The 27,596-nt window shown below is 63.5% G+C and overlaps 2 protein-coding genes across 4 annotated transcripts; both read right to left on the bottom strand.

The window, feature by feature from the left end:
• Window positions 1-353: 353 nt before the first annotated feature.
• Window positions 354-10,168, bottom strand: GATD3 (glutamine amidotransferase class 1 domain containing 3). Of its 2 annotated transcripts, XM_067739628.1 has the most exons (7): window positions 9,960-10,166; window positions 9,716-9,768; window positions 8,222-8,335; window positions 7,193-7,312; window positions 4,770-4,862; window positions 2,035-2,190; window positions 354-874 (listed from the first exon to the last, which is right to left on the bottom strand). In XM_067739628.1, exons 1-7 carry the CDS (start codon window positions 10,116-10,118, stop codon window positions 745-747), a joined length of 825 nt encoding a protein of 274 aa, XP_067595729.1. In that variant the 5' UTR covers window positions 10,119-10,166; the 3' UTR covers window positions 354-744. The 2 variants fall into 2 exon arrangements, with proteins under 2 accessions (XP_067595729.1, XP_067595730.1); XM_067739629.1 differs by lacking the exon at window positions 4,770-4,862 and having other exon boundaries at window positions 9,960-10,168.
• A 1,768-nt stretch (window positions 10,169-11,936) lies between these two features.
• Window positions 11,937-27,369, bottom strand: PWP2 (PWP2 small subunit processome component). Of its 2 annotated transcripts, XR_010943886.1 has the most exons (22): window positions 27,268-27,369; window positions 25,623-25,735; window positions 24,416-24,510; window positions 24,046-24,145; window positions 23,095-23,238; window positions 22,081-22,216; window positions 21,699-21,904; window positions 21,246-21,389; window positions 20,582-20,652; window positions 20,115-20,251; window positions 19,616-19,764; window positions 19,309-19,456; window positions 18,912-19,062; window positions 18,097-18,277; window positions 16,943-17,090; window positions 16,255-16,363; window positions 15,648-15,713; window positions 14,964-15,182; window positions 14,661-14,811; window positions 14,437-14,511; window positions 13,872-14,275; window positions 11,937-12,738 (listed from the first exon to the last, which is right to left on the bottom strand). XR_010943886.1 is itself a non-coding variant. In XM_067739627.1 (21 exons), the coding sequence occupies exons 1-21, from the start codon at window positions 27,283-27,285 to the stop codon at window positions 14,098-14,100; spliced, it is 2,739 nt and encodes a 912-aa protein (XP_067595728.1). In that variant the 5' UTR covers window positions 27,286-27,369; the 3' UTR covers window positions 13,145-14,097. The 2 variants fall into 2 exon arrangements, 1 of the variants encoding a protein (XP_067595728.1); XM_067739627.1 differs by lacking the exon at window positions 11,937-12,738 and having other exon boundaries at window positions 13,145-14,275.
• Window positions 27,370-27,596: the final 227 nt, after the last annotated feature.

The following is a 27,596-nucleotide window of genomic DNA, read 5'->3' as shown; positions in this document are numbered from 1 at the left end:
CTGTGACGGGCGAAGCCCCCCGCGAGCCGTCCCAGGACAGAAGCCACACGCCCACAGAAAGGCGCCAGCCAGCCTGCCGGCTCACGCTTCATCGCTCCTCCCGCACGGCCCACGCCCCCTCCCGGGGCCTGGGCCCACCTGCAGGTCCACACAGACTGAGCTCCTGCACCCTCCCTTCCTGAAACAAGGAGACCTGAGCCTAAGGTACGGAGCCTCGTGTGTGACCCTCACCTGCTGGGCTCAGGGGGCCTGGAACAGAACTGCCCATGTCTGTTTCGGAAAGAAGTTTCCTCTCCCCAAAGGGCCTGCCTGCTCTAAAAAGCTGCGGACTGTTCTAATTAATACGTGCCCACTCCAGGTTAGAGAAGCTTTAATTGTCGATGAGGTGGTATTCTGGTTTCCTGATTATTAGATTTACAAACTTAAAGATTGTTTCCTTCCAAACACTGAGTGAGGTGCTCTGACGCGAGCCCGGCCTAGGACTGCCGTCCTCTCTCGCCCTCCTGCTGGCGCAGAAAGGCAGACTTGACCTCAAGCTGGAAGCTGCACACGAGGCCAGGCGCCAGCGCCCCTCAGAAGGTGGGCCCTGCCGCCCCGGCCTCATTCCTTGAGAGGGAGTCTACCCCTGACCCCGAGCGTATCGCGAGCGCCCTCCTTACAAAGAAAATGCCTGCAGGTTTAAGCGAAGAAATCAATTCCTGCGCGGTTCCAAGCTGACAGGCGAGCAGCCCCGCGCCGAGGGCCTCACTTGCTGGCGAGTTCCAGCACCTTGCTCACCATGGCCCCGAGCCCGTCGTGAATGTGGTGGAAGGCCGTGTCACACATGAAGGCCGGGGTCGTGACCACCTTGTTCTTCCGGTCCACGTGAGCCTCGTGCACACAGGTTACGGAAGAACACTGCACAGCTGGAGCAGACGGCGCGTGGCGTCAGGCGCCGCCCACCCTCCCAGACGCGCGCCCCACCCCCACCCCCTCCCAGACGCGCACCCCACCCCCACCCCAGCGCCACCTGGAAGGGGTTTTCTGCACCCCCTGCGCTACTTGAACTGAAAACCCTGGAACCTGACCCCACGGGCTGCTTCCTAACACACGTCCCAGCAGGGGGCCTCACGGGACCCATGGCTGCAGACGTGGGCCTGACGCCCGAGCACCAGCCGGGACCCCGGGGCCACCCTGAAGGCAGCGCAGCACTGCCATCCTTCGCGTCGAGAGACTGCATTAGAGGCTTGTCCGAACGCCCGCTGTGAGCACGGGGCAACTGGACCCGGGCCCCAGCCTCAGCACAGAGGCGCCTCACCTCCTCCCTGAGACCTGCTTCCTGAGCCAACGCCAAGCCCCAGGTCCGGGGCTGGCCGCTCTGTGCTGGAAGGGGAGGGACATTCACGCCTAAAACTGCCTGCAAGAAGAGACACACCGAGGAGCGCGCCCCGGCCAGGACAGACGCCGGAGGGTAACGGGATGGTCTCCTGCGCCTCCTGGGGCCCCGCGCCGTTCTGCTGCTGACTCCGGCCCCCATGGAGACCCTCGGGTCCAGGCGCAGAGCTGGAAGGCGGGTAGCCTGTGGTCTGAGGCTCTCTACAGCCGCAGCGCACCCTGGTGACCTCAGACACAGAGGACCCGCTTGCAGGAAGAATGGGGGCGACAAGGCTGCCGGGGGTGGCCCTCCGTCTGGGCCACCCAGGGGACTGCCACCAGATAAGGACAAGCAGCCCTCGCGCCTTCCACCCCGGCCTTTGGCCCGGCACCGGGTCCTCACTCTCCCTCCGCCACAGGCAGCGCCCTACCCCCCCGCCGCGAGCCATGGCCGTCTCCTCACCTGACCCACCGAGCCCCCCGCCTGGGGTGTGCTGAGCTCAGCCAGCGTCACTGCGGGGACTTGGGAACGTGACCACTGCACGGCGGAGGGGTCACAGCCTCGGGTGCTACGCCCCTCCACGCACATGCCCTGGTCGCCCCGGCTGTGCAGCACCCCAGGGTGGCCCCGAGGGGCCAGAGGGCGGTTTCCCACGTCGCCCCCGCTGCTGGAAGGATATGGTCACTCCTGTCACGCAGTGCTTGGCACCCAGGGCTTTGATGACCTGCGCGGTCCCAGCGTGCGGCCACCTGCCGCCTTCCTCCTGCTCGTGGCCCACGGTGACCTCGACGCTTCTGAGCACTTTGGCCGCGAGGACGGGAGCGATGCAGCACAAGCTGAAAGGCGAGGAAAGGAGGATCAGCTCAGGGCTGTGAATGTGGCCGCCAGGCCGGGGGCCCAGCAAGTCATGCTTAGAGAATGCGGTCAGCCTCAGAAAAGGGCACAGACACCAATGCCATGGGGACGGAACACCCAGTGCCAGAGCCTCTGCCAGCTCCGCGGGCTGGAGCCTGCCCCTGCCCCTGGGCTGCCCGTGGCAGTTGTGACCAGTGGAGCATGGGGCGGCCTCCAGGCACCCGGCGTCAGGCTGGAGAGCGGCGGAGGGCAGCCAGCTGAGCCCCGGCTGCCAGACACGCACAGGCACCTGACACGGTGCCCAGGGTGCAAAGGTCCACCCGGAGAGAAGGCCACAGACGGCGGCGCTGTCTTCGGCCCAAGCTTTAGGGTGGTTTGTCGCACAGCAACTGAGAAGCCCAGCTGTACTGACCGGCTGAGACCCATCCCCTTCTCTGGTGGGGACGCAGGGGGCTGGGGGACACGGTCCAAGCAGCAGCCTCGCCTGACCTGCCGGTGCGGAGCCAGGGGCCCTGTCCTGGCGGCGTGCCAAACCCTCCCCAGGTCCCCGTGAGCAGGCTGCCCGGAGGCGTCCAAGCCCTGCAGGTCCATGCCGGACGCCTGCCCTCGGGGCTCCTCCGAGGTCCTGCTCTTCACCGGGGGCCCCACCCGGCAACTCCTGGGCCCCTGGATCAGCCAACATGGAGGCCCCCAGCAGCCAGGGCGTCACCAGGGCCCTGCCCCCCGCGAGAACACGCGTGACGCCTGCCACAGCTGCTCCAGCCGGGCCGGTCCCCCTCCCCTGGGGTCCACACCCCTCTGGCTGCGCCCACCACCCCGTCTGCTCAACTGGTCCTCTGAGCTGACCGCAACACAACGTGGTGAGAACACACCTACACGCTCGTTCAGTGCCGAGACAACTGCCACAACTCCTGTTCAGGGACCACGAGACAAACCCCCTCAGCCCCGAGCAGGTGAGCGTCATCGCAACGGCCATCTCGGGAATCTGTCACGTCAGCAGGTCCCCAGGCACCTGACTCTGCGGGCGACGCCCGAGACGAAGGCTGGGCTGCCTGCCCGTCCTTGGCCGGGGGCTACCGCACTGCGCGGAGGGAAGCACGGGCCCGGCAGCAGAGCCGGCTGGACCCCTCGCTCTGTCCGTGCTTCTGACGAGGTCAAGGAGCGACGGGCGGCCCGGAAGGGGGGCGCGAGGTGCCCCGACCCGGAAAGGGCGTTCTGCACGCGGCCAGACAGCGCTGCTGCTTTTAGAGACAGACGCGTAGCCTACCGCACGAGGGGCTGAACGGAGCTGCCCAGTGACACGGCAGCCGGTACAGGACCGTGTCACCGTCCCGCACCCTCCACCCCAGGGTGACCTGGGTTCTTCTCCAGCTCAGCTGAGAGGCGCCTGTTCACTCAAGTGGACAGGGTGCCTGCCGTGAGGTGGCCAATCTGCTGGGCTTCTGTCCCGTTTGTCGTGCTGACTTTTTAGAGAAAGGGAGCTGGGTCCCCGCCCCGGGCGCTCGCCCCCACACACCGGTGCTGCCCCAGCGGGTCCCCAGGAGGTGATAGGCTGGGCGCTGCGAGGGCAGGTATGCCCCTGGGCTACGGCCGCTGGTGGGGGTGCCTGCAACGCTGAGTGGGCAGGGCCTCCAGGGAGTGGCCACAGGTCTGGGAAGGACGCTGCCCCTGGGGGACTGTCCTCTGCAGCCTCTGTGCCCCGTTCAGACCCAATGCTCTAACACCCTCATTCTTCTCCAGTTTCCAACGGGAGGCAGCGAGCAGCCATGTGATGGAAAGCCCGGCAGATTTTGTTCTTAGTGCATCTGTGCACCGCTGTGCTCCTGGGAGGACTTCCCCAGCCAGGGATGACTCCAAAGCGTGCGACCCACACGCCCCAGCACCAGCGCCGTGCGCCGACGCCCGTGATAAAGCAGCACCGAGGGCCCCCCCGCCCCAGGACGCTCGTGGGACGGGCAGCCTGACAAGCAGGTCTGACGGTGGGGTCGCCGCCACTCGTCCACAAGCGCCTCCTGGTGTGGGTTACGACTGGCCTTGCCCGTCTGCCAGGCCGAGGACCCCGGGCCAGGCTGTGAGCAGTGGCTGGGCCCGTGAATGTGGGCCCAGTGTGTGGCCACCGCAGGATCCGGTCCCCAAGGAAGGGCAGCTGAGAGCGACAGGGGTCGGGAATGGTGCTCACGGCAGCCGTGGCATGAGGAAGGACAGGGGCCAGCTAGCTGAGGGGTGCTCCAAGCCAGGACGGGAAGGCGGAGGCCAGGCATGGGGAGAGGACTGGCAAAGGCTGGGGGCCACAGAAGGACTTGGGAACCTTCTAGACCCTGAGAGGATCATCCCCTCCCCTCCTAAGTCATCAGGAGAAATTAACGAAACCACACGACCACAGAATTTTCAGAGCAGGAAGGCACCTGTGAGATCACACGAAACCCCCTCAGTTATAACAAGAAAAGGGGCTGAGGGTCTCCAAGACCACACAGCTCCAGGCGCCAGCTCCTGGCTGTGAGCCACGGCCTCGGCCACCGCCCTCCCTCCACCACCGCCGGGCCCGCTGGGCCACACGTACCCGATGGGCTTCCCGGCCTGGTGGAACTCCTTCAGGACGCGTTCCACGTCTTTATTCACCTTGCAGTCGCCCCCGTCTACGGCGAACGTGCTCCTGCCACGAGAATAGGCTTCCTTAGACCGCAGGGCTCAACACCTGCCTGCCTGGGGAGCCCCAGCCCCACTCCCCACCCCCCGGGATCCTGCGTGCTCCACGAACTTCTCAGCAACTGCAGAAAGTGACACGTGTGTGCAAGTACGTGTGCACGGCCTTTCACGTAATTACATGTACACATGTGTATTTTTTTCTATTTTTTGAAACATAAAGCAGCGTGGGAGGTTAAAGGCAGGGAGGCCAGCAGAGGTGAAGGGGAAGCTGACACGCAGGCACTCGGGCCGTGAGCTCGGCCCACCCAGGAACAGCAGGACGTGCCATTGGCCCCAAACCAGAGACAGATGCTGCCCTTCACTAACAAGGAAGAGAAACCCAAACCAAACAAGAGGCCGTCTCTTTCACCACAGCAGGACCGCGGGGGGGTCTGGAACGGCCTCCCTCCCGGTCGGCGGGCTCACACCAGTACTGTCTCTTTGGAAGGCAAACTCAGACCCATCAAATTTCAAAGGCCACGCCTCTCAGCCAGGAGCCCCATCCTGGGCTTCCTCCGCCTCGTTCACGGGGTTGACACCTCTGCCCCGGGCACCCCGTGCGTCGTGCGCACGACGGGACAACCTGTGCGTGTGAGGGATGCCGGCTACCCTGAAGCGGTTTCTCAGGTTACATACTTTAAACACACGTACGTCAGTCGTACCTCCAAAAGGTGTAAGACAAAAGAGAGAACGGGAAGTCCGGGAGTCCCGTCAGCACTGGGTCGCCTACACAACGGGATCTGTGTGTGCGGCTGCCAGACGTTTAAGGGACAAGCCTCAGCGTTAAGTGAAAGACGCCAAGTGCAGAACGAGAGGCTACCATCTGGTTGGATTTTTAACGCAGACATATACGTGACTCTCTCGGAAAATGAAAAGCTGGCAGCATTGCCACAGGTGATCCTGGGGTCCCAAGCAGGAAGAACTGGGCTTCCACAGTGAATGTGTCATACAGACCTCGCCTGCTGCCCCCTGTGCGCCGCACAGACCGCTGATGAGCCAGCCTTTCCTCTGGAAAGGTCAGAAAGACTGGGACCAGCGGCCAGAAATCCCAGCTTCCCCCAGGGGTCTGGGAGGCCACAGACACGGATGCTGACCCAAGGCCCTGCTTCCTTGTACACCGAGACGCACCACCACTAAGTCACCCGAGGCAGGGTGTCAGCCACGCCAGGGACATAACCCCAACGCACCCTCAAGCTATCCTCACACCAGGCGAGGTCTAAGGGCTGAGAGAAGGCACAGGGTCTGTGAATCCAGCTCATCTTTCAGAGAAAGAAACCTGGTCCCGTAAGAAGGACAAGGCCAGCCGACGCAGACTGTGATCCGCCATCTCCCACCAGGGGGCTCAGGAGGATGGCGATGCAGGGAAAGCACTCCCAGGCTGGCTCTGGGAGAGGGAGTGGACACGAGGCAGGGCAGGGGTCCAGGCGGGAGGAAGGACTGTGGGAAAACCGGTGGGAACGTGGAGAAAAGAGGTGCTCTGGTGACGGCTGCAAGCAGAAAGGAGCCTCAAGATGTCAGGACGCGGAAGGACCAAGTGCAGAGGTGGACCTCAGGGAACGTAACCGCCTCTGCCACCGCTCCTGGGTGCACGGCGCCCGGACAGACAGAGCGCCAGCTGGGAGGCCCTCGCGCTGCTGCGGGAACCTCAATGACCAAGCGGTCAACTGACCAAAACGCACGTAGTCCAGGCTGTGACGCATGCTGCCCCGTGTTTAAAGCCCCAAAGCCGCGGGGCGCAGCTGCTGGGTGCTTTCCTGCAGTCCTCGAGCCCCCTCCGTCACGGGAGCAGCAGCCCCGCGCCACGTCGGAAGGGACATGCTGGGCCAGCAAGGCCAGCGCAAGAGAATTTCCATGAAACGCGGAGAAAAAAGAAAGGAACGAGAGAACAAAAAGAGAACCTGAAACCCAAAGTACATCACAGCTGCGGTGTGACGGCCTCCTAGGCTTGAGGTCCAGTTACCGTGGCAACAACCCAAACAGCAAAAAAAAGATCTCCCTTTCTCCGGTCAGGACCATCCTCCCAACGGCCCAACCAGAAGGCACTTTTCCGCGCTGCAAGGTCCACAGGAGAGCAGGTGTCTGCAGGGAACACGTACACGGACGGGTTCTGATGTGACGAGACCCTAGCACCACACCTGGATGGCCAGGTCCCAGGAGCCTCCTCCCACCAGGGTTCCCTGTCATGGGGCAGCTGCGTCGTCGCTGGGCCAGACCCCCCAAGAGCTGCTCCCATCACCACCGCATCCCCGTCTAACAGTCCAGGGGAAAAGCAGGAGAGCCCCGAGCCGAAACACGTACAGGTTTTTGGCGGCTCCGAAACCCCCGGGGAAGACGGCCGCGTCGTGGTCAGCAGCGCTGAGTTTGGCCAGGTCGGTGATCTTGCCGCGGGCGATCCTCGCGGACTCAGTCAGAACATTCCTGGGGAAGAGCAGAGAGAGGCCCCCAGCAGGTTCAGTGTGTGGACAGACGGGAGAACGGGGCAGGAAGGAGCCTCCACGAGACAAGAGGACCTGTTCTCCCGGCTCACAGGCGGTGCGGGTTGCTCCCCAGAAAAGGCGCCACAGCGACAGTGACCACAGCCGGTCTGTGCTCGAAACGTCCCCTGGAGCCCTTTCAGATGGGCGCTTCCGAACCACCACGCCTAGTCACCTGGACCCCTGTGTCAGGCAGGGCCACCAGGGAGCCTTTGGCGCTGGGAACGGACGGTGATGGAACCGCGGGGGCAGCGTTAAGAAGCAACTCTGAGGGACGAGTGAGGCAGCCCCGGACCGGCCGCAGAGGGAGCTCCTCCCAGCCCCGGCTGCGCGGCCCAGGGCCCGGGTCCTGACTGGGCCGCAGCCCCAGGAGACGGCACCGCGGCTCCTTCCCACCGCCGCGTCTCTCACTGTCTGCACCCGCTGGAGGGCACCTGGGAACCACAGCCCCCAGGGGCCGTCGCCCTGCAGTCTGGGCCAGGCCGGAGCGGGGAGGTGGGTCTCAGCGGATGTGAGGCCAGGGCCGCACTCCCCTCGGGAACAGAAATGCTGGCGGGAGCTGCTCACACATACGTGGGTCCAAACGGGTGGACGAGGGTTGGGACCAAATGAACGCACGGGCATTCGGCGAGAACGGAGGCGCGAGGAGCTCACTCAGGGGGAACCTTCCTCCACGGCTCCCGCAGGGCTGGACGGCGAGGGACGTCCTGGGGTCCGGCACAGCGTCAGGACCGCTGCTGCCAGGTCCCCTTAAACGCGGACTCGGCTCCCAGCTAAGACGAAGCAGCCGCGCGCACGTTCTTGGGGAGTTTCAACCTGTGCACGCTCAAGGACAACGAGGAGGGGCCCGCACCTGGTTTCGCCCTCAGAAGGCTGCCCCTTGGTGTGGTCAATCACGTGCATCTGAGGGGTGTCAGGAGCGAAGATCTGGACCTCGGCCCCCGCACGGCTCAGGTGAACCAGTATCCTGCACAGGAGGGAATCAGACCAGACATGTGCCTGGCCCAGCTTTACCTGCCACCGGGTGCTTAAAAACGGTGTTTTAGGTGACTGACAGGTATACACTTCTCACATAGGTTAACAACCTCCTTGCTTTGCAAAAAGTCACGACTGGCTTGCTAACGACCCCAATGCCCTCTATTTGAGTTCGCTGTCACTGAACTGGCCTGTGGAGACCAGCTAGCCGCCCCCAAGCTCCCTTTACAAACCAGGCCGTAGGGACGGGTGACCCGGCAACTGTCACAGCCTGGATGTCTGCATTCCCAGGCTCCTTCTGGGTGTTCTTCCTCCCATGGGCCAATCCACAATGGCCTCGAGGGGTTGGGGAGGGCTTTTAGTCTCCAAAGTGAGTTCAGCTCCTGGTCTCCCCAACCTTCCCCTCATGGGGATGGGAGACACCCACGCAACCCTGGGGGCTGCTACTGATGCCAGCATCTACCAAGGGTTGCTCTGCGGCAGGTCCGAGTCCAAACACTGGCACGAAACCTGTCCCTGGCAGTGCTGTCACTACCCACTTCCAGAGAAAGAGGAGACACGAGACCCCAAGACAGATCACAGCTGTCCCCTGGTAGGGCTGGGACCCCTGGACTGGGGTTCAGCTCCTCGGAACCTCGCGGGCACTCGACCTAAAACTCCTTGCTCTGCCCGGGAGGTTTCAAGTTGCTGGCTATTCCTCACCGCCTCCTCTCTCCTGCCCCACCCCGCTCAGCCCCCATCAGGAAACTCCCGGCCCTCTCCACCCACCAGCCCAGAACGCTCAAAAGTTCACTCTCTGTCCGGCCACCCCCAGACACCAGCCTCAGGCTCCTCCGGGGACCAGCGAGGCCCCGCAATTGGGAGGGGTGTGTTCCCCAACCACCACCTAACTCTCCCCTTCAACTAACTCTGAACCTGACAGCCCCTACGGTCCTGCTCACAGGAACTTTTTAAGTAAATCGATCAAAGGACAAACTACTCGGCAACAGCTGACAGGCTACCCCAATGACATCGGTCTACGGCGAGGTCACTGCACAGCCCTTAAAAATCATGCTGTAAAGACGGAAAAGAGCGCTCTGATTTCCAACACGCAGGACCGTTTTATCCCGATGTTTACAACACGTGGGTGTGGAAAAACAGCAGAACAAATGTTAAGCGGTTAGCACTGCGTTTAGTATCACAGGTGATACTAAAAAGCTCATTTTATATCTCCCTGTACGTTACACGCATTGAGTTTAAACGTTGTCCTTCGCGCCGCCCTGAGTCTGGTCCAGCAGTCCTCTCTGCCTTCCTAACCAGCAGGAAGGCTTCTCCGAACGGTTCAGGAAAAGGGGGACCGCCCCTCCCGAGGGCGAGCCGCCCAGGGGCTTACGATGAGGCCTCGTGGAGCTCTGTCCCGTCGTAGACCCCGCATCCGGACAGCACCTGCAGGGGTGGAGGGCCGGTCACGGGGGTCACGCGGTCCACCGGGCGGGCCGACCACCTCCCGCAGGGGGAGGGGCCGACCTGGAGGAGAGGGAGGTCAGCGCGAGGGAGGCGGTGGGGGGGCGGAGGGGCCGCCCGCGGGCACGGGGAGGGTGGGAAGGCCGACCTCGGCGCCCCGCCCGTCCGCTCACCACTGCGACCCTGGCCACGGGGCGCGGCGCGGAGGCGTGGAAGGCCGCGCGCGGGGACTGCGCCGCTCCGCCGAACGGCAGCGCACGCAGGCCGGGGCGCGGCGCGAAGGCGGCGGTCACCGCTAGCCTCGACGCCACCAGAGCCCGGAGGGCCGCCATCCTGCGCGAGGACACCGGGGTCGCAGGGTCACGGTGAGCGGAGCCGCGCCTGCGCACTGCCGCCGCCCGCCCGCGAGCGCGCCGGTGGGCGGGGCCGCGCCTGCGCAGTCGCCCGTGGCTCGCGCTCAACCCGGCAAGGGCTCCTGGTTCTGCAGCAGGTCCACGCGGCTTTGGGCACCGCCCCCGTCCCGCCCCGCGGCGGCGTCGCCGGGAGGCGCGCAGGGTCGCGGTTGCCGAGAAGCGCTGTGCTGAGATACGGTCTCTGGAGTTAACTTGTGTCGTCATGAGGCCTCAACGTGACTCCGCGACACCGAGTGGCCGGTGCCCAAGTGTCCAGTTCTCATCTGCGCCCCCCTTTCCCGGCCGCTGAGTCCAGGCCGGAGTGAGGCCCTCCCGCTGCAGCGGCCCGGCGCCCCTCCCCTCCTGCTCTTCGCCTTTCTGTTGACGTGGGTCCTTTTGTAACCCATCTGGTTGTGCAGAGGGAAGGCCAGATATGAGGCCAGGTCTTTGCAGAGAAAGAGGTTTATCACAGGAGGGCCACGCAAGAACGGGCGTAGAGGTGCGGTGCGAAGCTCAGATTTGTGTCCCCGGGGGCCGCTGAGGGGCTATTTATCAGGAAGTAGGGAGCAAGAAGGGGAGGGGGGCTCGGATATGATTGGTGGAAAGTTAGTGTAAGTTTCAGTGTAAGTATCAAGAGCTCTCCTGCGCAGGCGCTGGGGCTGCTAGTTACGCCTCTGACCGGTCGCAGGTGCAAATTGGCGGTGCGGGGTGTAACATGCAGTGGGGTTTTGGCCCGTGACGTCTAAAGGTCACTATTGTAGTCCCTCCTCGTTCTAGCCCTTCAGTGTGCCTGCGCAACGCTCGGTCGGCGGGGCTGTCAGCAAGATTGTTTCCCTGGTCCTCTGCAGGGGCTTGGTGTTCTCTATGTCATTCTGTTTCTACCTTGTAGATACTTGTAGCCTTGTAACTCACAGGTGGTGATTTCAGTCCATGCCTGTCTTTGGATCATTGCTCAGTCTTGAGGGATGAGGGGTGACTACCGCTCTGGCCGCTTTCTGCTAAGGGCGAAGGCCCAGCAGGGGCTTGAGGAATGAAACAGCTTGACGTCTAGCTGTACACATTCTAGGGTATTCAAACTGGACTGTTGGAGGTGTTGGTATGCCCCCAATTCAGGGTTGACACGACAGAGGAATAATCTGGTGGCCTGCAGTCTTTGAGAGACAAACTTGACATGAAAGTTAAGAACTATAGGCCCAACAGAAGAACCAGTAGCGCTGTGACTAAAGGAAGTGTCAGTGGATGGAGTAAACGGCCGACTTACCGAGGAGAAAGCCCTGTATAGAACCCCATGCCTCCGGGGCGCCATTACCAATGCTGTGTCACCAGCTGGCCTGTTGGTGTTATTTCCTTTACACTGGGTGGTATGTGGTATTTGTCCACATGCACCAGCAGGTGTTGCAGCCACACAGGCGGCGCCGCCTTGTTGTGCCAGGGGGTAACCGAAGGCTGTTCTGTTATCCGTTGCTACAGTGGCTATGGAACTCACCATGATCTTTGGTCAGTCTAACTAGAGGCTGGCGTTTTGGCCAGTTCCTCCACTGAGGCAGGTAGATTTTGGAGGGTGGCCTCGTGATAGGTACCCCCTTCCCCGTGGGGCTGCTCATCCTGGTGCTAAGCCTGTGCCCGTGATTATCAAGTCTGAGGCCGCCTTCCTTTTGTCTGCTCTCCTGGGGTGGACACGTTACCGACCCTCTTGAGTCGGGCACCAGTAAGTGTCCTTCTGCCCAGTGTCGCTCGCGCCAGTAGACAGAGACCAAGTTCAGTTGAGAAGCAAAGGAAAGCTTTATCCTTTGACCGAAGAATGGAGAGATGGGTGCTTGCTCTACAGCACGGGGTCTCCCCTGGAAGGCCCGGGGGGGGTGCTGCTTTATAGGGTTCTGGCAGAGGGAGGGTCAGGCGGGTGCAGCACTTCTGCACACGGCTCACCCAGTCTGGCTGTCACGCAGAGCCGCTTTGCACTGGGAACGCTAATCCGACATGTTAGGTGGGAAGCCTCTGCACACGGCCCCCTACAGGCGAGTAAAACTAGAATAAATACAGAAGAGGTTGGACCGTATCCCCTGGATTCCATCTTATTTTTCCCGGGACCCCACTGGGCTTTGCTGGGGACACTTCCTTTAGGTTGTGGCTCTCTGGGCCCCACAGAGGAACACATCCTCCTGGTGTCCACATCGTCATCCACGTGTGTTTCTGCAGAGGCCAACGGGCTGGGGCCGAAGGTGCGTTAGTGGCACGTGAGTGACGTGAGAGTGGGGCCAGCTCGCAGGGTCTGGTGGGCTGCAGGCCTCTTCGTTGGGGGCCTATTACACCAACTCTTACTTTGGTGTGCTTGAACCCATTTTTGCCATTTGATGGGCTCTTGGTAGCCAATGTGTTCTAAGGCCCTCCAGGCAAGTTGGGAGTATCCTTGGAAGGCTAGACCATCTTTGGTTTGGGTCAGTTCCTCTGCTGACTCATTTTGGACTCCTCCACAGAATAGTTACAAGTTGGAAGGTTATAGTTTTCAGTGGCTCCCACTTGCTAGGGTGTCCTGGCTTGTGGATGAACGGTGGTCTGAGCTCTGTAGGGAGGCATTTAAGTACGTCGTTAAGTGAACTGTAGAGGGTGCAAGGGGAGGTCAAATTACACGAGAACTTTGCTTCAGGAGTGGGTATTAGGGTAGCGTCTAGAGGAAGGTCAAGGTTATATTATGTAGTCCTCCTTTAACCATTAGTGGGGGAGCCTGGGAGAGGGCTGGCAGGGCTGAGTGTATCTTTCCCCAGCTGGGGGTTAGGATGACAGACCCAACACTGCCTTTCACCCCCTGCTGCAGTGGCTTTTGAGAGGTGAGTCAGAGTGTTTGGGTCCCAAGCTCGGTGTGTGACAACCCCTGGCAGGAAGATGGGAGGAGGAGAAGAACAGGGTCCATCCCAGTTCCTTTCAGGACCACGGGGATAGTTTACAGATGAGTTATTTGCATCTGAAAATACACGACTATCAATGTATTTATTTTCTACCTTGATACCCAAGAAGAGTAGAGGCTCTGATAGACGTCATTATGTTTACAAAGGAAATGACTCCATCCCAAGATAGCACATGAGTTTCATAAGCAGATAGAAGAGCACACAGCCCCACCAGACTAGCAAGAACCTGCCCGCCATCCATACTAATAATGGTCCAGTGACTCGTGGCCGCACCTCTGGTGACCTGCAGGCTGGGCCCTGTGTCCTGACCCTGGAAGCTGTAGCTACCAAGGGACCAGGGGCCTGGCTGTGGCCTAGGCTGCCCTCACAGTGACCCTTCCCGAGGGGCATCGCAGGGTGGAGTCTTCCTCTCAGAGCTGGCCAGCAGGTTTGATGGGTCTCCCTGGAAAGCCTGCCCAGGCCCAGCCCCAGCCCCAGGCCCCTCTCCAAGGTCAGAGTCAAGCAGATGTTCCCTGCCAGACCCTGTGCGGGGACGATGGGGCTGGCAGCCTAGGCTGGGCCGTGAGGGCGAACCACCTGCCCTGCTCACCTGTTCCCCGGCACAGAGGTGCCAGCAGGCAGGTGGCCCTGATCCCCCAGCACGACAATCACACCAGGATACATTACAAACATTTCAAATTCAGAGGTCAGACTTAATACCTACGTTGTAGAGATACACGTTATCAAAGCTTTATATTAAAAACATAAAAACTCATACAAAGTTTGAGTCTATACACGTGAGCCCATTCACCTCTCCGCAAGGTGCTTTCGACAGCAGACGCTCCTGGGCCCTGGGTGCCAAGCCCGCGCCTGCCAGGGACCCGTCAGCTCACGCACTGACCCCGTGGCCGCGTTTGGTTCCTGCAGAAGAGCGAGTCCCGGCAGCAGTGCCCTTGCGTCCCCGCTGCCCCCCGCGGTGGAGGTCCCACCTCGCCCAACGTCCCAGCCGAAGCCAGCAGGGCTGCAGGCGGCCAGCTCTAGGCCAGCGGCCCGTCTCCATCCCCAGGTCCTCTCCTGAGCAGGTGCAGGCTGTCGTCATCGCCCTCGGGTGCATCTGCTTCCTGCTCGCTGCCCGGCGGTTCAGAGGGCCGCTTCAGGCCCCGCTGCTTAGAGACGGCCAGCGCGTACTGTAGGTTGTAGCGGTTCCAGTCACAGCTGCCGAGGGCACACGGGACTCACATTAGTCAGACCGACGCTGGGGCCTTCTGTCCCCAAATCAGACAACACAGAGAGCGGCCCTGGCGTGGAACCAACCGGAACCTGCTGGTGACAGTGGACGCCCCACCCTGCCCATCAGCCACTCCCGAGACACGTACAGTTTGGAGACGTCGTCCCAGTGGCGCTGGATGCTCTTCTGAAGGAACTGAACTGCCGGCAGCAGTGTCCCCACTCTGCAAAGGACACGTCCCTCAGCGTGGGCGGCCACCACGAGGCCACCCGGACCTGCTCCACGCTGTACGCTCGTAGAGCCTCCCCGGCCTGTGCACCCACACAGACAGCTGACCCAGCGACGGGTGGCCAAGGGAGCGGCGGGCCGTACCTGCACTTGAGCTTCTGTCCGTGGGCCATAAGCAGCTTCTGAGTCCATATGAGGTAGAATTCGAGATGGCGAGACTCTTCGAAGGATGAAGCTAAGAATTCCAGCGCCTTCTCCACGTACAAGTCAGGCAGGGAGGAGCTGATGACCTCAACTGGAAGAGAAGGAGGAAGTCCCACTCAGCCCGCAAAGAACCTGTCTGGAGAGACGTGCCCACAGCTCTGCACGTGCAGACACCTGGCCGCCGCGTGTGGCCGCAGGGCCCCCTCGGCCTCGCGGGCCCCCCCAGCCCTGGCCCGGGCTCACTCTCGTCCCAGGGCACCGACTCCAGGGCCTCCTGCAGCAGCTTCCTCTCGTTGAGCCGGAAGGCCATGAGGATGGCCCTGGTGAAGTCCCGCTGGCACAGCGCCGCCCGGATCTGCACAGGCGTGACGCTGGTGTCCAGCTCGAACGGGTCGAAGAGCATCCGGGCGTCCAGGGAGTAGATGAGGAGCCCCTCGGTGGTGGTGGCCGCCCAGCAGCGCCCTGGGAAATCAAGCAGACTTAACAGAGGCTTCCTGAATGTTTATTTCGCTTTTCCCCATTTTTTGAAGAACAGGTATTGAGTACGTCCCCGGGGTCCTGAGTACAACAAGGGGGAGGAAGCCTGGGGGACGCCGGCCCCTGGGGAAGGAGCGCCCCGTGAGGATCAGCCGCTGCAGCCCCGTCCTGCTCCCCCCCACACCGGACACTCCTGGGTCGGCCCCACAGGCACACGGGCAGGCGCTCAGGGCAGGCGCCCACCTCCCCACAGCTCCCACGGCCATCCGCCAGCGGGGACAGAGATGGCCACGTTTTACCCGCCGGGGGTCGACGGTGCCCAGAGCCAGCCAGAGGCTCTGTGCTGCCCTCGCCCCAGGAGGGGGCTGCCAGGCCCACCGCGCACACCGCAGGCCCGGAAGGGACCAAGCCCACCCCTCCCACATCAATGACCTGACACCCGGGGCGCACCGGTGGGAGAGAAGCGGAGCGAAGTCACCCTGATCTCAGGTTTGAAGTGCCGAGAGCTCATGTCACCTGGGAACAGAGGCACCGCCGGTCACAGGGCAGCACATCCCTCACCACTCGCCCCACGAAGGGAGGCCCGCCCTGCAGAGCCAGCAGAGGCAGCAGCCCCGTGTCGGGGCCTCAGGTGCTGCTTCACGGGCGCTACAGGCCTCCCCGGACGAGCCGTCAGGGCGGGCGCTCTCTGGGCTCCGGCCTAGCCAGCAGCCGGCTTGTCCGTTCCGGAGAAAAGCCCTGCCCAGCCAAGGCTGTGAGGTAGGTGGTTCCAGCCCCTCAAGGCCCTCAGGCCGGGGAGGCTGCCAGCCCGACACTGGGCTTGCCCTGAAGTCCACATGGGGACAGGCGCAAGGCACAGGGCTGGGCACCGGCCAGATGCCCAGCCACTCGCAGGGGGGACCCTGCGCCCTGGCCACCAGCGCCAGAGTTCCTGGACGTCAATCGCTGCAGCCCCGACGAGAGCAACACCGCCTGCTATCCCCCAGGAAAAGCAGGCGGTGAGCAGGGCGGCCTGCCGTGCCCTGGCCAGGGGGACACAGTAGGACCCTCTGCTCACCCTTCTTTACGCCCGGCAACGGTATCAGGACCCCGCCCTCCTCCATGGCATCTTGGTCGATGAGCGCCAGGTTGCCAAACTCTGTCATTTTCCTTCGGTTCAAAAATTCCTAAAGGGCGAAACCCGGACATCTCACTGCGGGAGGTGCAGGGAGGGTGTGCTCGTCTGCCCCAGCTCCCTCCTGTGCCACCAACACAGGCGGGGGGGGCGGCCAGCCCTGCCTGGAACCCCACGGGGCACAGGGAGCCCGAGACAGGACAGGGCGGCGCCTCCCCTGGGCTCCCGCAGCCAGCCCCGTGGTGGGCGGATTCTCTAACCCGACAGCCGAACGAAGGGCGCGCGTGAACCTGCGAGGGAGCCGCACGTGGGGTGCCGTCTGCTGCCACCTGCCACAGCCCGTCCTGCTGCACGTCCCCTTGGACATGACGAGGACAGCCCACCCCGGAACACCCAGGAGGGGGCGGGCTTACAGCCGCACGCAGAAGCCCCTCGCCCGGCAGGGGAGCCAGAGCAGGTGAACCCCGGCAGGCACATCTGTCCAGAGGCCCCCCCCCCAGGTCCCCGTGAGCCGGGGCGTGAGCAGGGCCACGGGCGAGGCCGGGCAGCCCGGGGCGTTCGCAGCAGGGACCACACAGGGGTCCCGTGCAGCCCCCGGGCCCTGCTCTGCGGCCTTGCGGCGCTCGCTCACCTCCATGGCGTCCAGAGAGAGGTTGCAGGAGATCTCGAACTTCTTCCTGAGAATCTGCTCCTTGACGTGATAGATGCACACAAACTTGGACATCCCTCCCGCCAGGACGCTCTGGCCGTCCGCAGAGTAGCACAGGGTGGTGAAGGCCCTGCAGAGGGACGCGGCCTCAGCTGCCGCCCAGAGGGCCAAACAGCACCCTCCCCAGCATCCTCCAGGGCTCTGGCCTAAACCCCGCAGGGTCAGAACCATGGCCCAGTCACCAGGCTCCTTCTGGGCAGCACGGCCCTGGAGGAGGGGCAACGCTGCAGCTTCCGAGAGGCAGGGCGGCTCCCAGAAGGGCCGCGGGGAGGGGCCCGCCTGCCCCGCTCACGGCGGCGCTCACAGGGGCGTCTACTCAGGCCTGCAGAACCAGAAACCTGGCGCTCACTGCCCTGCTGGCTCACAGGACCTGAGACGGTGACCTTGGGTCAGGCAGAAGATTCTTAGATACAACACCGAGAGCACAAGTGACACAGGAAAAAATATATGAGTGGGCCTCTGTCACAATTAAAAACATGCTTCAAACAACACCTTCGAGAAAGTGGAGACGAGCCACGGGAGGAAGAAGATACTTGCGAAGTGTGCATCTCATAGGGATCTCGAGTCTCAGGTACACAAAGAGCTCTTACAACTCAGCGACACAGACGGCCCATGAGAACAGGCAGAGGCTCAGAGCCCACACACAAATGGTCCATCGGCACGTGAAAAGATGCCAAGATCATCACTGCTCAGGGAGATGCAAACCAGAACTAGGAGGCACCCGCTCACACCCGCCAGAACAGCGGGGATTCTTAAGAACAGGCAGGAAGGAGCATTGCCAATGACGTGGGCCCAGCGGAAGCCCCTGCCCTGAGGGGATGTAAACTGTGCAAGCGCCTTGCAAACAGTCGGGGTGGGGGCGTCCTCAAAAAGTGAAACAGAGTCACTAGGGGGCCTGGCAATGACACTGGCAGGGATGCACCTGAGACAACTGAAAACGGGCCACAGGTTCTGGTCCTCGGGGTGGGAGGATGCAGAAGCCTGTTCCTCCACACGGACCCCGCCAACACCCTGCTCCCTCTGGGGGGCCCCGCTGCGGAGCCCTGGGCTCCAGGACGGCCCCACCGAGCACTCACTTCCCCTTGGCTGCGTGCTTGGCAGTGATCTTGTCCAGCTCCTTCCTGCCCGTCTTGAGGTCGTGCCTGCCCTCGATGGAGCCCGTCTGCACCGCGTTTTCAGGATCCCAAAAGGTGATCTGCGAGTTCAGCGTGGCCACAGCCAGCTCGGCACCGTCAGGGCGAAAGGTCACGGCCAGAGCTGAGAAGAGGCGCGGAATTAGGGCCGAGGAAGACCCTGGGCTCCGGCCGATGGGCCACACTGAGCTGCCCTCGTCCCAGCACCCTGAGGGCCTGGGGGCCACAGGACGCGCACAAGGCATAACCGAGCCGGGGCGGCCCAGTGGAGGGCTCTGGGCGGGAGGCGTCACATGGAGGTCACGGGCGGGCCAGAGACGGACTAGCTGGAGGCGGGGGTGGTACAGAGGCCCCCGGAAGACGCAGGGGGCCAGTGGCTAAAAGCCTGAATCAGAGCCAGCTCGGGTGGCAGGAAGCAGAGACCACCAGAGACCACAAGCCGCGGGGCCAACGACCGGGTTCCGTGAGGGCCAGACACGGGCAGCGCAGCCTTCGCTGTGACCCATCAGCTCTGCAGCCCGGCCGGCTGCGCGCCAGGACGCTTTGCCCCCAAGCGCAGGCGGTGGGACTCCAGGACAGGGCCTCAGGCCCAGGAAGCTGCTACAGCAGGGCCCCCAGCTTGCTCCCCTGGGGGAGCCCGATGCCAAGTGACCAAACCAGGCCGCCAACCCTAACAGCCCACGGCGCTCGGAGCCCTGGGTTATTCCAACCACGTGCCCGAGACCGGGCCTTCCCCCCGGTGCCTGGCAGCCGCTTACCGTCGGACGTGAGGGCCAGCGTCTCTGTGGTCCTCCAGCTGTCCGCCATGTCCCACAGACGCACCGTCCTGTCCCAGGAGGCGCTGGCCAAGACTGACTTCATTGGGTTAAAACACAGACCACTGATGGGCCCCTCGTGGCCGGACAAAACCTATGGCCATTCAGAAAAGAGCTCTGAGGACGAGAGACGCCCAGCGGGCCGCCCCAGGGTGCAGAGGCCGTGGCCGCTGGGCTGCGGTGTGGGCCAGGAAGGGGAGCCCGCCCAGGAAAACGCGTGTAAACGGTGCTGCCCGTGCCCGGAATGTGACTCTGTCCCCCACTCCTCAAGTCAGCCAGGCCCCCTCCCCACACCCCAGCCCCCGGCCAAGAGCACAGCTCCTGGACTCGCGGCCCTTACGTCGAGGAGCCTGCCCGTCTGCATGGACCAGATGAGGATCTCAAAAGAGTCCTGGGCCCCAGCAGAGACGATGTCCCCGCTTGAGTTCACGGCCACACAGGAGAACTGGGTGGGGCGCGGGGACGTGAAGGTGCGGAAGTTGCGGTACCTGCGGGAGGAGAGCCCGGTCGGGACGGTCCCGGGGGCCCACGAGCTCTCGTGGGCCTCACCCTGTGTCTGACCGACGAGCCCAGAACCCTCAGCCTTGCTCTCACAGCCCAGCACATGGGGAGAGGCTGCAGGGCAGGCCTCCCTGCAGGAAGGTCACCTGTGAAGGTCAAAGGCGCGCACGGTCCCGTCCATGGAAGAGGTCACAATGACGTAGCCAGTGGAGGTGAAGGTCACGCCGGTGACCCCACTCGAGTGCTCCGTGAAAGTGATGAAGCAGAAGCCGCTGAGGGTGTTCCACACCTTGACCTGTGGCGGGTAGCGCCATGGCTCAGGACACCCCACGGGGGTGCCCCTGCGAGCGAGGACTGGGGCGCTGCAGGGGGCAGCCTCCCGCATCTGAGAGCGGCCGCTGGCACCATGGACCCCTTAGACGTGCCCAGAAAACAGAGCCAAAAAGGGACACCCCAAGCCTCTCCACTCAGACCGGGCAAGTCTGCAAACGGCTTCTCAGGAAGCCAGATGAGGCGGGGTGGGCTCTGGAGCTCCAGGCTGAACCCCACGTCAGGGCCTGGCCATGGGCTGCACCCCGCCTCAGCCAGCCCAGCAGAACGGGGACAGGACCCCGCGGGCTCGCCCTCGCCACCCCCGCGGCCCACCTTGCTGTCGTCCCCGCCGGTCACAATGTACTGCCCGTCGGGGGAGTAGGCCAGGGACACCATGCTGTTGAAGTGGCCCTGCTGCTTGAGCACGTAGGACTCGCTCTGCCACTCCCACACCAGCAGCTGGCCCAGGCCTGCGGGGCACACGGGGACCGCTCGTGACACCGCTCGCCCGTCTCGGCCTGAGGCAGGTGCCGTCAGCCTCCGCGTGAACGAGGGGCCCCAGCACGGAGACGCCAGAGGCCCAGGCGACAGGCCAGGCGCTGCCGAGGGAGGCCAGAATCCAGGCGGCAACGGGACTCAGGGCTCAGAGGAGCCCTTGTGCAGGAAGCTTCAGCGGCTGCTCCTCCGTAGGGAGCCACCTGGCTGCTGGCCTGGCGCGGCGCCTTGTGGGGAGGCGGGATGGCCGGCAGGCTTCCCGGAGGAAGAGTCCCGCTCCTATCCTCACAAACCCTGGTACCAACCTGAGCACCCGAAGGCAATCCAGTCCCCAGAGCCGTTGATGGCGATGGATGAGACCCTCTGATCCGAGACACTGCGGAGAAACGCGGGGCTCGGTCAGCACAGCAAGGGTCCCCACCCCTTCCCCGGGGTGGCCGTGCGAGTGAGGACAGGGCCAGGCCTCCCCGCTAGCAGCACCCACTTCCTCCCCACCCGTTTACTAGACACAGACGATTCACTTCACTGAGCGCATCAGAAAACCCAGAGTTTTCTCGCCCCACGTTCAAAAGCTCGAAGCTGCGTGACTTTGGGAAACCAGTGCTTTTAGTTTTCTCAACGTTCCAAAGATGCAGGAGAAGAAAAATGAGAACAGGAAATAAACACAATGTGATCTACACATGGAACCAAAGCTCCCTCTGGGGGGTGGATGGGGCCGAGGGGACTGCACGTCTGAGATGGGGGCAGGGCAGCAGCACCCCCAATCTCTCTAATCCAGGAGAGAGGAAGGCGCAGGTGTCCTGGGAAGCCACCCGTGTGGCTGGCAGCCACTCCACGGCCCTCGATCCAGACGGGCACAGCACGGCTTCCACCTTCCCCCACTGCCTGCCGGTGGACTGAGAGTGCGTGCACACACACAGACACACACACGCATGCACACACGTGACCACACAGAGCAGAATCGCAGACCTCAGGGAGTGGATGAGGTTGAACTCGGGGAGCTCGTGAAGGTGGAAGATTCCGGAAGCAAAACCAGTGACCAAGAGGTGGACCTTCTTGTGATATGCTGCAGCTGTCAGATGGTTGAAATCTCCTTCTTTATTGAAGAAGTACCTAGCAGGCAGGGACACGAGAACTGTGGGAAGAGGACCAGAGAGCCCGGCTGGTCTCACAGCCCCACCCCGACCCTCAGGGCGTGCAGAGGGCAGCCTGACGGCAATGCCCTCGTCCTGAGGATGACCTACTGCGTCCTCACACTCGCAGCTCTGCGCTCCCAGCTCCTGACCCTTGCTCTGCCTGGGACCGCACTTCCCCAGGTACCCCCGACTCCTCACCCGCCCACCTCCGCCTGGGGCCCCGGGGCAGGAATCACAACGCGGCCCCAGAGGGCGCAAGGCCCATCCCGTGCAGGGGGAGACCTACTTGGCCGCCCGCGAGTACTTCACTTTCCCCTGCTGTTCCTCGGCAGTCGGCGCGGCCTTCCCGTGGACGGTGGTCTCCCTCTCCGCCCCGTCCTCCCTCTGCAGCAGGTCCGCCTTCCAGCCCGCGGGGGCTTTCAGCCTCAGGCCCTCAGGGGGGGTGTCACACTGCCACACGCACAGGGCGCCGTCCTGGCTGAGTGTGTACAGCTGCGGAGGGAGACGCGAGACCCTGGGTCACCCTGACCCCCAGCCCACGGCGGCCCAGGCCGCACAGACACCTCCCAAGCCTGCCCCGGCTACCGCGGCCCCAGCCTCCCCAGGGAACCGGGAGCAGCCTCAGGGGAGGGCCCAGCGCCCACTCGAGGCTGTGACCGGGGACGTACGTCCAGGCTGCTGGACTCGAAGAAGCAGCCCACGATGGCGTCCTTGTGTCCCCCCAGCGCATAGTAGATGAGGTTGTCCCACCGCTCGGCCCCAAACACCCACGTGGACATGTCTTTGCTCCCGACCGCAAAGCACCTGGGGGACAGGGGAGTCGCAGCTCAGCCTCGGGCTTGCAGGTGTCAGCCTCCCCGTGGGGTCGCCGGGCACAGGGGAGACGCCCAAGGCTCCAGGCGGGGACAGCTCTGGTCTGCTGCGTCCACCTGTGCTTCTCCCGGGACCAGGAGCCTCACTGCACGTGTGTCACTGTCCCTCCGAACAAAGCAGTCTCCCGGCGCGGGGCAGCCCAGGGGAGCCTGAGAACCGACCACTGAGCCCGTGGGGGGCTGCCTGGGGACCCTGTTCCTCATGCCTCCCTGACCCGCCCTTGATCCCAGGACCCGCGGAAGGGCAGGAAGGCTTGGCTATGGGGCGCCCAGTCCTCCCCGCAGACCCACCCCCAAGGAGCCCACCCGCGTCTCCTGTGGATGCCCTGCGCGCCTGGGGGCTGCGTGCCCCGCACCATGGCCAACCACGTGAGAACAGCCCTCCTGGTGTATGAAGTGGCAGCCACCACCAGCCTCCCCTCCCACTCCCGGCGCCCAGAACCCAGGGCAGCGGAGACACAGCCAGCCCCTCTCAGGGACAGCTGGGCCAGTCTGGCCCGGCAGCCAGGCTGGGCGATGCCCGCCAGCTCTCCTCCTGCCCACAGCTGCCCCGAAAGCTGGGCCACCGCATGCTGGCTTATCGCGGTCCTCATCCAGGGCCGCGCTCTGCTCTGGTTTCCGGTGACAAGGGCCAGACAGACCTCAGACCCAGGAGCCAGGCCTGTGCCCCGTGCCACACGAGGCTCGTGAGAGACCATTTGAAAACAAGACGGGGATGCGACAAGTCACCCCGAGTTCCCCAACAAGGTGCTGTTTACATGTTCCCCTCGGGCCCCTCCTATGCCCAGCCCCACCCCGACCAGGCCTCACCGGGAGTCGTCTGTCCAGTCAATGCACGTGGTCTCGTCGTACGGCCCGAAGTAGGTTTTGTCCAGAACAAAGGCGTTGAATTCCCGCTTCCTCCCAGGGGCGTGGTACATCTGAGCAAGGTTGCCTTTGGTGACGACAAATTTCCTGCCGCAGAAGCGGGTGGCGTCAACATCCAACGCCAGTGAGGGCCCCGAGCCCAGCCCAGAGCTCCAGACAGGGCCGCTCTCCTGCTCCGAGGCCAGCCCTACAGGCGGCAAGCCCTAACCCTGCCTCTCGCGGGCCCCGAGTCCCCGCTTCTCCGGGCGGACAGAGTCAAGGAAGCAGTGGACAGACCCCGGGCCCTGCCACACCTCTGTCCCGGAGCAGAGGCCCCTCAGGTTCTCCCGCCGGCCCAGGGGGTGGTCACCAAGGCCAGACCAAGCTCAGACAGCCCCGGGTGGAACCGAACGCAAGACACAGACAGGCCCTGTGACAGGACCCGGGCGCGGCCCCTGCCCAGGACACCTTCTCCGGGGTCGCTGAGGGTGTACATGGGGTAGCCGCCCCCTCCACGGCACAGCCGGCCAGCCTGGGCCTCAGCAGCCGGGAACAGTCCCCCTCCCCACAGCCCTGGAGCCCAGGGCAGGCCCGGGACTCCCCACGTGCTCCTCCCAGCGGGGTCAAGGCCGCGGGTTAGTGCCGCTCAGCGCCAGGGCTCCTCCATGACCCGGTGTCTGGGGGCACAGCTTCCCTGGAGACGGTTCTGGACGAGAACCTACAGAACCTGCCACTCGAGGTGTGAGCACCAGCCCCGGGGGAGGAGAGGAGGGGCCTGTGCAGCCCGGATCCAGAGGGGGACCCAGAGGGGCACGGGCTCAGGGACTGTCTGTGGCCGCCGCAGTGATGTCCGAGCCCACCAGGCGCGAGGGAGCCTGCAGCTCGACAGCTCCCGCCCCGCCCGCAGGTGCGTACCTGCCATCGGGGGAGAAGGAGACGCTGTGCACAGCGCCCTTGAAGTGGAAGTGGTGCAGCACGGCCCTGCAGACCAGGCTGGCGAGCAGCGCGTTGCCCCCTGCGGGAAGGGAGAGCAGAGGGAGGCCCCGCATGTCACACGCAGGCATCAGGTCTGGAGGCCCAGCCCCGCGGTGCCGGCGGCACACGGCCAGGGAGGACACCCCGCATGCCCGCCCGAGGCCCACCGGGGCCCCAGACACGGAAGCAGCCGAGGGGACCATGCGGGCCTGGACCCCCAGGGGTCTTAGTGTCGGCCTCGGGTCAGCTGGACACCCGGCCCGCAGCCACCACCCCATGCCGTCGCCACCTGTTGGCCAAGGGCGGTTACCTTCATCGACAATGATGGCAAGGCGGCCGTCCGGGGAGAGCCCCACACACTTGATGTTGTACCGAGTGGCCAGGGGCAGAGTGTCGGACTTGTTGCTGGGAAACAAGAAACCAGAGAAAAAACCAGAGCTGAGCTGCTGCTCTTGTGCCGTCAGGCGGGGGTGGGGGGCCGGGCCAGCCCGGACCAGCAGCGCCCCCCTGCACCCGTCCCCCCGCCCCTCCAGGCCTGCCAGAGCCCCAGACTCCTCAACCGCCCCCCCCTCGAGAGGGAGGAGAAGTAAGACAACGTCCTGGAGAAAATTTCGCTAAGCAAGTAAAAACCTTAAAAGTGGGTTTCGGACGTGTCAATTTTGCTTCCAGGACCTCATCCTGAGAGGACCCTGGGAACATAGAGTCAGGAAACCAGAAACAAGCCAGCTGTCCAACGGGAGGATAAACTCAGGGACAGCATGCCCTGCGGGTAAAGCTTTTTGCAGAAATGCAAAAACACAGAAAAATGGAGAGCTAAGTAAAAGTAAACAACCGCCGGATTACATTCTAATTTTGTTCTTTATTATAGAGTGACCCCACGTGGTCATTCCTCTAGATAGCACCGTCACTACCCACGCCGGTGACGACCCCGCCAGCAGCTGGCCCTGCACTTCAGGAAACAACTCGAAAGCAAGGACTACGGCCCCATCTTACAGACTCGGAAACGGAGGCCTGCAGAGACCCAGGCAGCCTCTGCAACAGGAGGGTCTCGCCCAGGCCACACATGTCTGCAAAGGGGTGACAGCCTCCCCCCAGAAGACAGAAATGGAGCCACGTACTTGCTCAGCAGGAGACAGAGTGAACCTGAGCACACAGAGCCGGTCCCAGCAAGGACGCCGGCCGGCCCGTAGTTCAGGGCGGCTCCCACGCCCCAGGCACCCCCTCCCAAACGTTTCAGCCAAGCGACACGCAGCTACTACCCCGAAGGGAACAGCAACAACCTCATTACATGGGGTTCAGCTGACAGACGAGAAGGAAGAAACCAGGATCCCTACTGCCAGCCCCACTGCTGACCCGTCGGCACTATGTAAATCCCATAGCCCCCTATCGGGGCTCTGTCTCCGTCGCCTGCTTAATAGCAACAGGTGCGCTATTAAAAAGAGAGGGGAGGAAAACACTGTGTTTTTACCTGCCAACTACAATGATCACAGCTGTTAATGTCATTTCAGTGAACTTACTTTTTTAGGTCGAACACAGTGACTCTGTTTCCCACGGGACTGATAACTGAATTTCCATCACACGTAAAATTTAAGTTTCCACATCGATAGACTGTCCCCAGCAAATTTGAAAACTGAAAAGAAAACAAAGCTGTCTTAACACAAAGGAAATACAACTCCGGGAAAGGGCTAAGCGAGGCCTCCAGCCAAAGAGATGGCGCACAGACCCCCGCAGGCTCCCTGATCATTCCTGGGGTCCCGCTAGCCACCTCCCACCCCCTGGGACACTTCCTGGGCACCTGCAAGGCCAGGCCCTGAGCAAGAGAGAGGAGGAAGTGAGCCCAGTCCCCAGGGGCCCTGAGTTCCCGCTGGGGTGGGTAAGGGGCATGGTGAGCGCGGGGAAGCGTCCAGACAGGGTGTCTGCCGGGTGGAGGACAGGACAGGACCCACGTTGCAGGAAGAGAACAGCTGTGACAACGGAACAGCGTCCCAAGTGCATCCTGGGTTCAAGGCTTCCTGAACAGGGTAACCTGCTGCAGCCCATCCATTCATTCATTCAACCATCAACCCCCCTCAGGTTCCACGTCGGGCAGGCGGGCGATGGAGACAGAGCTGTGATTGCAAGGGTGCCGTGCTGCCCAGACAGCCAACCCCGCAGTCCAGGCAGGAGAGGGAGAGGAACTTCAGAGGGTGGTCAGGGAAGGACCCTCAGAGGGGCCATCTGAGCTGGAACCCAGATGACAAGGAGCATCTGCAGCTGCAGGCAGGCAGGGCCCTGGGAACCCCAAGGAGGCCACAAGGAGAGCCCGGTCAGCCAATGTTTTAAGCAGAGGTGAACCACGATCGATCCCCTTTTTCGAAGGTCACGCGACCCTGGGAGCCACAGGAGATGCAGGGAGTCGGTGAGCCTTTGGTGCGATTCCACACAGAAGGCAATGGTGTCGGAACTGGGGAGATGACCCAAGGAATGGAGAGCGTGGAAGAAATTGGGCCCGAGAGGAGCCGGTCAGCAGGAGGTTTGGGTCACAGTGGGGAAGCAGTCCGAGCGGGAAGACCAGGTTGGGTGGGGGCAGCGTGGGTGTGGGGTGGAGCTGCTGGAGGCCCGCGCTGTGGCCAGGGCCAGACCAAGCCTGTAAGGAGCTGGGACCCGACGGAGGGGGAAAGGCCGGAGGCGGCGGCCCTGCGGAGGAACAGTCTTCAGGAGAGTGGCAGCAGCGGGCGGGGCCGCGCAAACGCCCAGAGCTCCAAACCCGCGGGTGGCCCGCTGTGCCAAGGGTCCCGAGACGTGGGGAAGATGCAGAAGCGCTCCAGGGGGCTCGGCGCCTGTCCCCCCTCCCTCTGTCCCCGCGTCCTCCCGACGTCGTGCGCTGCGGGCTCCGGGAACCAGGACTTCCGTCCGGGATGGTTTCCGCTGCCCTCCCGGAGCTCAGCCGGACCCTCCCGCAGCGTTCCTGCTCCTCCCGCCCACGCCCGCCGCTCGGTCCCAGTCCAGGGCGCTGCGGCCCCTCGCCCGGCCTGTCTCAGGCTGCACGGTGAGGGACCAACCGGTGCTGCCGGACCCAGCCCGCCCAGGCCCGGCTCCCTGGCCCCGAAGGAGCAGTCTCGAGCAGCAACCCCGCCGGGACCCCGGGCTAAGGACCCCGCACCACCCCCGGCCCGCACTCACCCGGTACGCGAACTTCATTGCGGCCGCCACACGTGTGTTGCTTGCAGCCTCTGCGCCCCGCCTCCCGGCCCGCAGTAAGCACTTCCGGGGCAGGAGAGCGGCCCCACGGGGCCCGGAAGAGCTGCGCCGCCGGAGGCTGGGCCCCAGCCCGCCGGGCCCGCCCCCGAGGCGGAGCCCCAGCCCGCCGGCCCCGCCCCGGAGGCGTGGGTTCCTGCCCGCCCGCACCGCCCACCGCAGTCCAGGCTTGGATCTTCACGGGCTTGGGCCGGGCCTTGACGAGCCATTCAGGCACCAAGGAGGGTGAGAAGGTCCAACCCCACGCTTATCCG

This window comes from Pseudorca crassidens, chromosome 5 (genome assembly GCF_039906515.1).
Source record: "Pseudorca crassidens isolate mPseCra1 chromosome 5, mPseCra1.hap1, whole genome shotgun sequence".
Taxonomy (NCBI): domain Eukaryota; kingdom Metazoa; phylum Chordata; class Mammalia; order Artiodactyla; family Delphinidae; genus Pseudorca; species Pseudorca crassidens.
This window is presented reverse-complemented; position numbering and strand designations above follow the sequence as displayed.